This window comes from Lithobates pipiens, unplaced genomic scaffold, assembly GCF_037356315.1.
Source record: "Lithobates pipiens isolate NorthernLeopardFrog02 unplaced genomic scaffold, aLitPip1_a1.2 Scaffold_18, whole genome shotgun sequence".
Lineage (NCBI taxonomy): Eukaryota > Metazoa > Chordata > Amphibia > Anura > Ranidae > Lithobates > Lithobates pipiens.
The window spans coordinates 501,946,357-501,959,687 of NW_027507758.1; the positions used below are offsets into that span (position 1 = coordinate 501,946,357).

The window sequence follows — 13,331 nt, forward strand, 5'->3', positions numbered from 1 at the left end:
CTGTGTTGTGCCAACGTATATTAACATATATAGAAGAGTTAACGGTATACCAATGTCAGTATAACAAAAAAAAGCAAAACAAAATTATTGAGTAAATCACTTTAATATAGTATTGGAGGAACATAGGTCATGACAAGACTGGTTATCAGTTATACTGTAAAGGTTTAAAATTTTACACACAAAAAATCTCCCTTAATAATATGGGTTCTAAGTAACATGGGAGAGAGAAGGCAGGTTATACAGGTAACTGAGTCCTTTTTTTCTTGTACATCATATGAGCCAGAAAGCTTTCCCAGAATCCTCTGCTGTTGCCAAGTGTACATTTTTTTTTATCTACACTGGGTGTTTATGCAAGCAATTCAATTGCTCTTATGAAAAGATGCATCCCCACACACAGCACTTTACCAATCTTATCTAATCACACACAAGAGTTCCAGTTTTCCAAAAGGTTCTGCAAAAATAATGTTGTCTCTTTTACACCTTCCAGTGTTTTCATCTGTGGAGAATGTGTATATTGCCAGCCATGAAACAAATAAAAGCTCTTTGAGATCAAAACTGGTTCTGCCCCTGTGACTCCTAATACGTGACACACAGCAAGGATCTAAGATGGTGCTTGAAGTGTTTCATCTGGTCTAAACAGCTTCCAAAAAAGAGAAAGAGATATGAAGTCCCCTTCTAGAGGAGAGATAAGACTTTCTTTCTCCTCTGACCTCCAGAGGAAGTCAATGCAGAGATAGCAGCCTTGGCTTTTTGTGAATTTTCAATAAGAGAAAAAAGTCCAAAAACAGTTTCAAAATACAATATTTCTTGCTTGACTTAATTTTATAGGTATTTTAATTACAAAAAATCCACTGATGAGTGCAAACTACACAGCATTCTCTCAGACATAAAAGTTCACAAATGTATGTATTCATACACTAGTATCTCTAAGGCTGATTCATCCAAAAATTGGTATTTTTATTTTACGTAAGTATTAGTGAGCTGAATACAATGGCATGGAGAATTTTCACTGCTGTAGTTAGTATATTTGAACCCTTCCACAAGGCCATAGCAATGTGCCACTCTTTGTTTGCATTGTTGCACAGAGCACATTAAGAGTTTGTGTCGATAGAGCTGTTACTGGCTATGGAAGAAGGGCAAAACTGGCAGAAATATCACATCGGCAAAGTCCTTCACAAACATAAGATGGCAGCCTGAGTTTCAACTTTCAAGCAACTACTCAAAACTCATTTGAAATACCAGTTTTTAAGACTGATCATAACTATTGATATTACACAGATTTGACGCTCTGTACATTACTTGGTGCTGTTGATGTAATAGGAACCTTTCTTTAATTTGAGAATGTATTTATTTACAACTTCTTTATTAATGTACACATTTATTTCTTTTACTTTCTTACTTATATTTTAAAGTGCTAAAAAAGTACTTAGGGGAAACATGATCAGTTAATTTATCATAGTATTTACAAGATCTTTATTAACAATTTATTGATTTCGGTAGCTAAATATAACATTTGGTCTTATTGTTATCAGAAAATTCAAAGGATTACTATGGGACATTAAACCACAAAGGCAGTTACACCATGTTTGTGTTAAAACACTACCACTGTTCATATGCTCACTTTATTTTAGAAAACTAGTTGATATTTGACTCCACTAAATTCAATAGTTTTCTAAGAAGTTTCCAGCTCATAGTAGTACCTTACCCCGGCTTCACTTCTCCTCTACCAAGGTTTAAACTGTCATCGTTATTTCTAAGCTAAGAATATCTGGCAAACAGCATTGATGAATACAGACTGTTGAAACCTAAAATAACTAATAATCATAATTGTTTAGAGCCATAAAAATGAAATAATAAATTCCTATATAAGGAATATATACAATCTTAAACTAGCCTAGTGGTATTTACTTTAGAATGCAGATAGAATGTGCACAAGTAATAGCTTTTAGAATACAAAATATATTTTAGCAACATTGGCATATCTGATTTTCTGCCACTGAGCTTATTGCTGACCATAAAGCAATTAATTATTGGTATTATTATCTAAAGTGCATCTTCCTCCTAAAGAAACACTTATTTTCACCTCCCCCTCACCCCCTCACACACACAATTAGATAATACGTAATTTGGAATTTTTTAAGGTTTCTAACTTTTCTTTTCTCCTAGGTGAGAATGTCATTAGCCCCCAATACTTCCTAGGATATCTATGGCGCATCACAGGGCGCAGTCTCAATAATGAGTGAATGCATGCCATTAGATGTACCACAGGGATTCAAGTCCTGGCAGAGCCCTGCTTCAGATTTCAGTCTGTCTGTGCCTGTATGGGAAATACCTGTATGAGCGCAGATGTGTCACAGGGTTCTGCTGGGAACGAAAGGCCTGTGCAAACCCCTTCAGCATATCTGAGCCACTGCCAGATTATCAAAGATGGTGGCATTGGTGGGAAAGAGGGCCAACATTACAGGGGACTGGAGTTCCTCTTAAAGGATCAAATGTTTAAAGAATCATATAGTTAACCTTGATCCCTTTGTTTGGAACCATGATATACTGTATATATGATACAGGTAACAAAAGTATAAGAGAACAGATGTCCACAATGTCTAAGTCTATATATTTGAATCCAATGGGTCTCTACTTTTATGTGAATATGGTAGATGACAATATAGGAAAAGTTATATAGATTTCTGGCCATCCCATTATCTGACAACAAGATACATGACAAGGAAGATTTGCACACATTCCACACAAAAATATTTCAAAAAGAAACTACACCACTCCTGACTCTTTGACCTTGTAGTTTAATGTTATTCACAATTACTGTACAACAACATCAAGGTACGATGGATACAGCGACAATCTCTATCAAAAGAGCTGGTTTCATAAATGTTTGACTTTTCCATACGGAACATGTGTCATTCAGCAAATAATACATATAGAACTGTACATTCATGTTCCCCTGTGTCTAGGTATACTACACTTTTTGCATGACCATGGAAACAACATTACAAAAGTACAAAGTCATAAAAATAACAACAGTTACATTAGGCCCTGTGCAGTTTCAGTCATAAAAACAGAACACACCATGATAAATTACATTAAGCAATGTGGTAGACGTTCTGTAAGCTATGTATACAAACAATTATTTCATGGAACAAATACATACAGAATCATGCCTGCTGTAGACAACATTACAGTATCTACAAATCTACATGTTGTAATAAAAAAGGTACAAATTTATACAAGTTGTTGAACTTTTTCACTAAAGTTCACAGCACCAGCTATATAAATGGTAAAAAAAAGAAAAAAATATAGCTACAGATTTGTTAATCTGAATATTCTAAAGCTCACACGAAAAACTGGCAACACCAAACGATGTATTGGTAAGTCCAGAACAAGAAAAGCTTTGCTCTAATCTGTCACGGAACCTAAAAACTCTGCCAGTATGGAAAACCTGTGGTAAAATGAAGAGCATCGGCCAAGTCTTTATAGTCCTTGAAGGTAATACACATTTGTACTTTGGAAAGTGCCAGCCAGAGGGCCCAGTCATTCTACAGAGACCATGTGGAGTCATTGAATAGCCAGTTCTTACCTCTTCCATGCTGGAAATGCATCTTATCTTCATCTGGGTCTTGCTTGGCTTTGATATAACCACAGTGCCTGTAAAACATGAATGATTGGTCTAAGCATTCAACTTAAATATGAACTCCAACTGAAATGAAAAGTGGGGTATGGTTTTAAAATGAGGATCTGCTGCAACCACAAAATATAACCCATTAATACTTTACTTACAAAAGTTTTTATTTTCCCATCCATTAAAGTGCTAAAGTATATGTAAACCTTAACAATAAACTTCTCTTGTTGGATCTCTTTTTGGATTGCTAACCCACCACAGCGGCCAGAGGGAGTCATAAGCATGCCGCTGCAAAAATTATACCCCATGTGTGTCCGGTGGAAGTACCATCGCCAAAAGCAAGCCATGCTAGCGAAAATGGCTGTGCCACAATTGCCCTGCAACTGATGGGGCATACGGTTGTTACATGGTGGTACAGGCTTTTCAGGGTTAAAGCAGGCACTGAGGAGAGGACATATTGCCTCACAGCCAGCTGTTGACCTCACTCTAAAAAGCTATTTAGAGGTGGCAAAGGCTGCCACATATGTAATTAAGTAAGAAAGAAATGCGTTGATCTTGCCAGAAATCTTGTCAGCTGATAGCTTTCTGTGCTCTTTGTGCATACTGGATGGAATCAATTACATTTCAGCCAACTCCCTCTATGCTATGGAGAATGGGGAAGGGCAGGGTTTGGTAGTCTTATTTTCTTTTGTCTTGATACAGAAGGATTTTGTCATCCTAGAACTGGAAGGGTGTTATTGTCAGAGTCCCCAGGTGAAAGTCAAAGGAAAAAAAGCCTTAAAAAGGTAAAATAATGCAACCGCCACATCTAGGGACTGACAAACTGAAATGTATTATATTTTAGTTTTTTGGGTTTAAAGACATTTTAAGCAATATGGACTAATAACATGTGTTATATTTAGCAAAGGTTGGAATCATATATTTTATCATAGGTGCTGACTTTTTTTTGTTCAGACCAACACTGCTATTACTTTCAAAGGTGAGCGTTTGTTTGTGAGGAGCCGGGGAAATATAACCAATGACATTATTTTCATTTTCATTTATAAATATAATGTGTATGTGTTGTACCAGTTATGATTTGGAATATGCACAGGACTCACACACTGCGCTATACACAACAAGGCTATAGTTAGATTAATTTACAAGTGCCATAATATAACTGGAGCTTCATTGCAACCAGATTCCTTATTTTATTTTTTGAATTAACGTACAATCCAGTATCTAATTGGTTGTTAATGGAAGCCATACTCACAATACACTTTGTTAATATCAATACTATATAGAGGTGTACAATACTGCCATTCAAAACTAATTAAAACAGTTTCTAGACATAAAATTATGCACATAAAACCTATAGAAAACATGAAAATCAAAGTCACTATTGAATCAATTACGATGTTCTAAACAGTACTAAACTTTAAAAAAAACAAATTCTGTTAACACTTTGTTACCCTTAGGCAGCCATTCTCACATTCTCAACCAGGCTTCCATGAAAAACTACTGTTCCTCCAGATGTTGCTATAGGTTCCTCCAGTTTTCAGTATGGAATGAATATACAAAGCTAATGTGCTTGATTTTTTTTTAAATGACAAGTTAATGCTATAGGGTACATTACTAGTCTACAAACTGTGGCTCCTGGGCTGGATGCAGCCTTTTGCCTTTTGGACTATTCCTGCTACTAACACTAACGATGGGGCAAAATTCCTCCTACCAACACTAATGATAGGGCCCTATTTTTTCCACTGACACCAACAGTAGGGCTTTATTCCTCTCACTGACATGATAGATATGGCTATTTCTCCCACTGATTTCATTGAGGGGGCAGCATTTCTCCCACTGATACCAACTATGGGGCACCATTCTTCCCACTGACAAAAACAATGGCGCTTTATTTTCTTCCCACTGATACCTACTATGGGGCACTAGTCCTCCCACTGACCACAGCAACAGGCACTATTTCTACCATTAATGTCAATAATGGGGGGCTATTTTTCCCACTAATACTAACGTTTGGGCTCTATTCCTACTCCCACTGACCACAGGCACTATGTAATTTTTTTTACTTTCACTGACCATGAAGCCTGAGACATTGTTTATTCCTACTAAACATGGGTCAATTTCTACTTACACTGGCCACAGGCCAGGCCCCCTAAAGTCTGAAGGACAGTAAACTGGCCCTTTGTTTAAAAGTTTGGAAACTCCTGCTATAGGGTTACCCACTATACCAGTTTTTCCCAGCACTCTATGCAGAATACCAACTAGCTCCTATATTCCGACTATGCTCCCCCTCCACGTGGGGTGAATGCAGTCACTCTGCACATTGAATCTGGGACACCTTCAAAACACCTCCCTTTGACTTGGTAACCTAGCCATACTCAGGGTCTCCGAACATGCAGACAAGGAATTGTGGAAAGACAAACTAGACCCAAATGTCAGGTAGCAGACTACTCATTGATTTATGATTATTTTTTTTTTTTTTTTATGCAAACCAGACAGCATAAAATATACTCACACATAAAATGCTGATGTTCCTGCAGTAAAACCTAAACCACAAAGATCTATGGTTATAGTGACAGTATAGTTAAGACAGTCTATAGGGGCCTATCATTAAAATCAAGTCAGAATGTGTGAGGAGTCATTTCTAATAAAATTACCTGCAGTTAACATCATATCATGTTGTGCTGACATCTATATAGCAAGTTTTTGCCCATCCTCAGAAATATCAGGAAGTCTTGTACTTTAATGGTACAGAATGATAAGTTACCCTTGACTGGTGTTTAATAAGCTGGGTCTAAGGATCTCGTCATCAATAACATGTTAATGCACACAACATATCTACAAACCTTTTCTATACTTCCCAGCTGCTCTATTAAACTCAGTAGAGTTTAAAACAGAGAGTGACTTTAGTGTTCAGCATGTGTTCTAATAGAGTGTCCTTACAGTCCCCAGATGCCACTAACTGCTGTGACACACGCAATAATACACGGCCTACAATTTTACACCGCAAGATTGGATTACTCCTAAATGGATGTTCCATAGCTGATAAGGTGATTGCAATAAAATAAGAAGCCTTTTTCCCCATGGGAATAGTGTTAACATGCTAGATTTACACAGTGGTAAATCTTCACTGAGCACCTCTGTGTATTATGTCAATAGCTGCAGAAATCTGCTGTCTCTGCATATTGCTCTGGCTAATTGTTTCTGCAACATACAACCCTTAAGATCACCATTATTTCATGGAACATAATTGTGGAGCATTTGAGCACATATAAATAATTTATAACGGCTGTGATATCACTGATCATTATAATAATAAAGCCTTCGAGAGACGGCAAACCTCTTATATACTGCTGTATTGCATTTTTTCAAAAATGTTTTTTTTTTTTTAAATGCTGCCAGGGCATTCTGTTTGCACATCACCCAGAAAGGAGGGGGGTATAATGGGAGCCAGGGATATCAGCAGGGAAATATGGGCACTGCAGAAACAGTAGACTCCAAATAGTAAATGTATGTAATATAAAATATATATAATCCACACTAAGGTCTAGAAAACTCCAGCAAGCAGCCTACACTATATACTGATACAAGATATACCAATAACAAAATACAAAATGTGGCGCTATAAAGCAAATATGCGATAATCCATATACGTAATATAAAAAAATATATAATTCACACTAAGGTCTAGAAAACTCTAGCATGTAGCAAATCAGCCTACACTATATACTGATACAAGATATACCAATATCGAAATACGAAATATATTATATGTATGTATTATGTGAGTATTATACTCCTCCTCTTCTCGGGTTCCTGTTCATGTCCCCTGGTCTCTCCATGTTGAGTGTCCCCACAGCAAGCAGCTTGCTATGGGGACACTCAAGCCCAGTCACAGCTCCCTGTGTTCACTCAGACACGGAGCCATGGCCCAGCCAGCCCTGCCCTCTTTTCTTCCTGATTGGCTAACTGATTTTGATTGACAACAGCGGGAGCCAATGGCACTGCACTGCTGTCACAGCCAATGAGGATAGGAGTCCCGGACAGCCGAGACAGAGGGGGGCTGCTGTACACAGAAGGCTTTTTATCTTAATGCAAAGAATGCATTAAGATAAAACAACCTTCTGACTTTACAACAAGTGCTCAAAAATAAAAACAAAAAAAGTCATACACCAACTGCCACTCAAAAAGTGCCTCCTGAATATTGCACTTGAAATAATAAAGAAAGATCTGAGAGCTGTGCTAATAAAACAAATCAACAAACTAATAATATTAAACAAAACACACTCCTTATGAAGCATGCCAAATTAAGTGCAACATTATACTCCCACAAGGGTATTAAATTATTTAAACTGCTATATGTGTACAATTTGTCCACGTATTGGCATTTTATGTGCAGCCACAATTCCACACTATTGTTGTTTTGCAATCTTCCTCCACCACTCCACTCTACCACATGGTCCTCAAAACAAGTGCACCAGAAGCCAAGCAACCTTTTTAGATATTAAAGGTCAATGAGTGCTTGATGCCACCATAACTCCTTCCACTACTGCCGAGATATGTAGGGATACATCTCCTCTCCCCCACATAAAAAGGAAACATACAAAATCCCAGAGAGAGGATTCCTATACCAGGTCACCCCACATCTCATCCAGCCTGGACAATCGTAAGTATGCATGTGCCATACCTGGCCGATTCCTATGGTTATCTGTTACAGTAACGTAGCCTACCAAAGTGCCCTCTTGAGTACAAAGACTGTGTTAAAGTACCACCAGCGTTGTTAAGAGCTGTTACACATGGGTTGCCTGTGATAGTGAGGCTCTATTGCCATAATGTTTGGAACTGTAAGTGAGTTCCTTGCTGCTGTCTTTAAAATGTGGTGGCACAGTGGTGTAGTGGTTAGCACTCTCACCTAGCAGTAAAAACAGTCACTGGTTCAAATCCCAACCATGACACTACCTGCCTGGAGTTTGCATGTTCTCCCTGTGCCTGCGTGAGTTTCCTCCCACACTCCAAAGACATGCAGGTAGGTTAATTGGCTTCTGTCCAAAATTGGCCCTAATATATGAATGTGGACCTTGGATTGTGGACTCCTTGAGGGTAAGGACCAATGTGAATGTGCAATGTACAGGGATAGGGACAATTGTAGACACTCACTCAGGATGGACTGGTGTCTTTATTCAACCTTACTAACTATGTGATTTGTTAATTCTGCTTTACCAAAAAAATAATTATGCCACCTTCTTGGCCTCTGTGTACTTTTACTCCATCTTGGGTACCAATCAACTGCCCCCCCCCCCCCCCCCTACACACAGACATGACCATACATAACCAATATAAAAATGTGTTGGTTATAGCTACTGAATATAATCCGGCTATTATTTTTCTATTGCAGAAGATACAGTTTAAAGCATAACTCAACTTTTATTGAGAAAAAACATTCCCCTCTGGGTGATCTATGTACATTGCAAGGATTTTAACAAACTTTGTTGCAGATTCCTTCCTTTTGTTATTCTGAATAAATCTCTGTTTGTTCCTCTGTGCCCATGTTCTGAGTCAGTCTAATTGGAGTGGTTTCATAATTACTCTAATGAGGAAAGTTGCAAAAAAATGACATTTTTGTTGCAGGTGATGCCAAAAATCTGACTTGTATCAGTGTGTATTGGAGAATGTTAGTGGTTAGGCAGTGTGGGCCATATTAGCACTATTTTTTAAACTATTTTTTTGTTCTGTGCATGCAATTGTTGAATCTTTGCTAGTTTGTGAATATCAAATAAAAAATCTTAGATATAGCACTTATGTGACTCTTAAAGTCCACTAAACATTAGTATCCTTTTTCTTGTATCAGTGTGGACTTCTTGGAAAATCAGTGAGCCAATCATAACAAGTAGGAAATTATGTTTCTGGGGGGCGTTTTGTACACATTCTATGTACAGAACACCTCCAGGTAGCCATATTGCAATGCACTTTACAGAAAATGACAGTGGCTGTAGATTGAAAAGGAAAAGTAATTTTTAATAACATTCAAATACAATATGACTTGTGTTGAAATTGTATATACTATATTATTCTATTTATTTTTTATTTTTTGCTATTTTTTTTTTTCCATGAAAGTGGAGTTACCCTTTAAGTACAGATGTGAATGGGACATGGAGACATTTTTCTCCAGTTTTGTTTGCTCAAACCTATTGTGCCTAGGTAATGACCCCGTATCCCTAAAGACAGCTTTCTGCTCCCCGTCTTCCTATAATCCAGCCCAACTATGCATGTTTGTTCTCCTATAAGCCAGTTTCCCAATTTATGAGGCTTGAATAAGTTTAATGCAGGTTTCTGATTGGTAATAGCTGCAGGATTATGCAGTGACCCATTACTTTGGACAACAAACCCTCATTATTCATGTTTACAGATATGTCACGGTAATTGCTCTGAACTGGTTCTCTTACATCGTTTCATCATATTATTAAGCACAATAACAGGATTAAGAATCTAGAAACAGAGTCGTGTGCTGTGTAGCTGAACTGCTCATAAAATATGTAAAGTAAGAGACTGAAATACAGAGCAACATAGATTTTGTTTTCCTAGAAATATAATGTAAAGTCACATTTCAAAACATCACTAAATAATTCAACATATTGTGCACTGAGAGATTTTTTTCATTAAACCTCCACATTTAGTTACTTCGCATAATTGTAGGATGAGCTCATAAATAAAGTAGTACATGAATTACGAACAAAAACAACATTTTTGTAATAACAGTGAGGTGATTATATGTATAGGAGCCAATAGCAAATTCCTTACTGGGCCTCTTGGCTCTCTTTTTACCCCAGCATTTTATATGCCTGCTGTACCATGCACTCATACGAGAAAGTATCCTGTTGCCTTTGTATTGCTTCTTTTGTGTGAAATCCCTGGTGTTCCTACCAGTCCCTCTGCTTTCCTATTAAAAGCTGACCACATTAAGCAGGAGAACACAGCATGGTCAGTTTTCTATTTATGCTGGGCACTCAACCTGCTCTCCTCCAATGTTTAGACTTGCCCTAACACGCCTCCCCGGCACAGCCTGTCACTTGGAAGATCAGTGTTCTGCTGCTTCTCCTCCCCCAGCTCTTATGCAACTGAGAACAGAAGGAAGAGAGGGAATGTGTCATGGTTATGCAGTGATCTTCCTCTGTTTGCTTACCTCCCCTCATGTGTTCTGACTAAGAGGCCAGCCACCTCCACCTGGTGGTTTCTATAACCTCTCCTCTAAGTGTGGCTCCCCCCCAGGTCCTATCAGGGAATCCTATATTAACCTGCGCACTGCAAGCCAGCGGTGCTGATCAACCATTGTGTACCACTGTGTGTTTGGCTTCCTGTTTCTTGCTTGCCGTGTGCTCTACGTTTGACTCTATTACCGACCTTGTCGTGTTCTCATCGATTCCTGTCTGCTTGTGACCTTGACCTTTTGCATGTCTCCAACCATCCCTGTCTGCCTGTGACCCTGAACCTTTGGCGTGTACTCTGTTGTTCCTGTCTGCTAGTTGCCCAGACCTCTGCCGTATCCCCTTACTATCCTTGTCGTTCCCGCCGGCTGCTTCCTTCTCCTGTAGTCGACTGTGAGCGTGAGCTGTGAGACCCTAGAGCCAGACTGCAGCGAAGTCCATCCTCACCACTGGAGGCTCTGGTGAACACCTGCTGGCTCTTAGACTCCGCGCCCTGGGGAATCTATGCTCCAGCTTCCATTGGGATCTATGTTAGTGATCCTGTAGACCTGTGTCCTGAATCTCCCTGGGTACAATCCGCAGCAGTCAGTCCTAAGGTCCACTACCTAGCGGTGCACTTCCGAATCCTACGGAGTGCATCTGTCACCTGGTCTCAGATGACCTGACAGAATGTGATCACTTATAAAAAAAGAAAAAAAAAGGTATCGCTTTATAGCTATACACAAATGTTTTGCCTTTCATTTCTATTTATAATCACTATAAAGGAGAAGTATGGTCAAAGCTTTTTTGGCAGTACTTCTCCTATGGAACACAGGAGTACTGTCCATTCTGCACTTCTGTGACCTGTTTTCAGCCAACAGTGGGCTAAATGTCACAGAGTCGGTCCAGGTTCTACAAAGATCCCGGGATAGATTGATCCACATGCGCTCAGCCTCTTAGTGAGCACCTGAGAGCCTGAGCCAGCCGCACCCATCCCCTTCATCGCCCAGAGCTTCAGTGAGTCTAGGAAAGGGGGGTGGCAGAGCAGAAATCTGGAGACTGACAATCACTAGCTCTCTGCAGCCTGACAGGTGTTGCATCTACTACGTGAGTATCATTTTGTTTTTTATGAATCCCATACTTCTCTTTTAATGAGATGTTTCATATCTAGCCTACGTGACAGACAAGCCATATACTCAGTATTTGTGTACATCAGACTTGTGACGAACCACACCAGGAGGAGCAACGTGCTGACGTCACTGCGCTGTTCAAGGTCCCGATAGGTCAGGTGTTTGTTATGTTGCCGGCTGGCTTACTGTCCATGTTGGATGAACCTTGCTTATATGTAAGTGATACTGTTTAATTTCAATAAACACTAGCCTGGTTTTACCTATGGTGAACCTTTCCTTTTTTTTTGACCTATATGAGTGAGGACCCTGTGACTATCAAAGTTTATCCACTCCTTAGTAGTGTTTGGAGGCTGTTGTGGTCGGATCTGCCATTTGTTTGCTAACCCCAGATGAAAAGGCCCTGGCTGGGTATTAGGCACAAGCGAGTCATATTGTGCAAGCTGGTAAGCATGCACTTCATGTGGTGGTTGAATCACACTTGTCTGTCAATGTGATTGTGATATTCGTAGGAGAAGGACTTTAAACACCTTGTATACTGTTTTTCATACATTATTTATCTCAAAGGATATATCTGCTTTAGTTCTATATACCATCATTGGGTGTCATATTTGCACTCACTAATTGTGCAATTTGTCGATTTATGTTCACTTTTGTCACTTTTGTGTCACTATGCAATATTTGTATTTTTCACTATATTAGATATTAGAACGCAGCTCCTAATTTATAAATGTTATCCTTTGTGTATATCTCACATTTGAGCTGTGGCTAAGTTTAGGGTTTAGGATACAACTCAGTTTTTTTTTCATCTAAACATATACTCAGTAGCCTGTACTGAGTGGTTGGAGTCGTGCTTCTTGTACCACTGTCAATAAGCAGTGCAGGATGAATCCCTAAACATCCCCACTCCTGTAACATGGTAGGACTCTCCTGGGTATGGGCAACACTCTCTAGTAACAAGCATAACCACCCATTCTTGACCAGGTAAAATTGCAATTGTTCACACTGAAATTTAGATTAAAAGGGAATGTATAGTGTTTTCAATTTTTGTGTAAACATAAAGATCAGCTTGATGTAAATTGTTTTATAAAGATGTTTTATTATTATATATATATATATATATATATATATATATATATTAAAACATCTTTATAAAAAAGTGTTATATATATATATATATATATATATATATATATATATATATATATATATATATATATATATATATATATATATATCGTATATCATTGGAAACAAACAGGTTCCAGAGTCCATCAGCTCACCTGTTCGATAGTAGTAATGGACAAATCCACAGGGTTTCTTAGATGTGGTGCTCTTCTGGCTACTTCAGTGCACTCTTCCTGCAGGGGTCTATTACAAGGTAGCACTGCTCAC

General features: G+C 38.5%; 1 protein-coding gene across 2 annotated transcripts in view; it reads right to left on the reverse strand.

Moving 5' to 3' along the window:
- The window catches only part of LOC143988804 (ephrin type-A receptor 3-like), a 321,049-nt gene that overhangs the window by 102,018 nt on the left and 205,700 nt on the right, over window positions 1-13,331 (reverse strand). For both annotated transcript variants that reach the window (XM_077488668.1, XM_077488667.1), the window contains one exon: window positions 3,590-3,657. In XM_077488668.1, coding sequence (XP_077344794.1) covers window positions 3,590-3,657 — 68 coding nt within the window. The remainder of the gene's footprint in view (window positions 1-3,589; window positions 3,658-13,331) is intronic.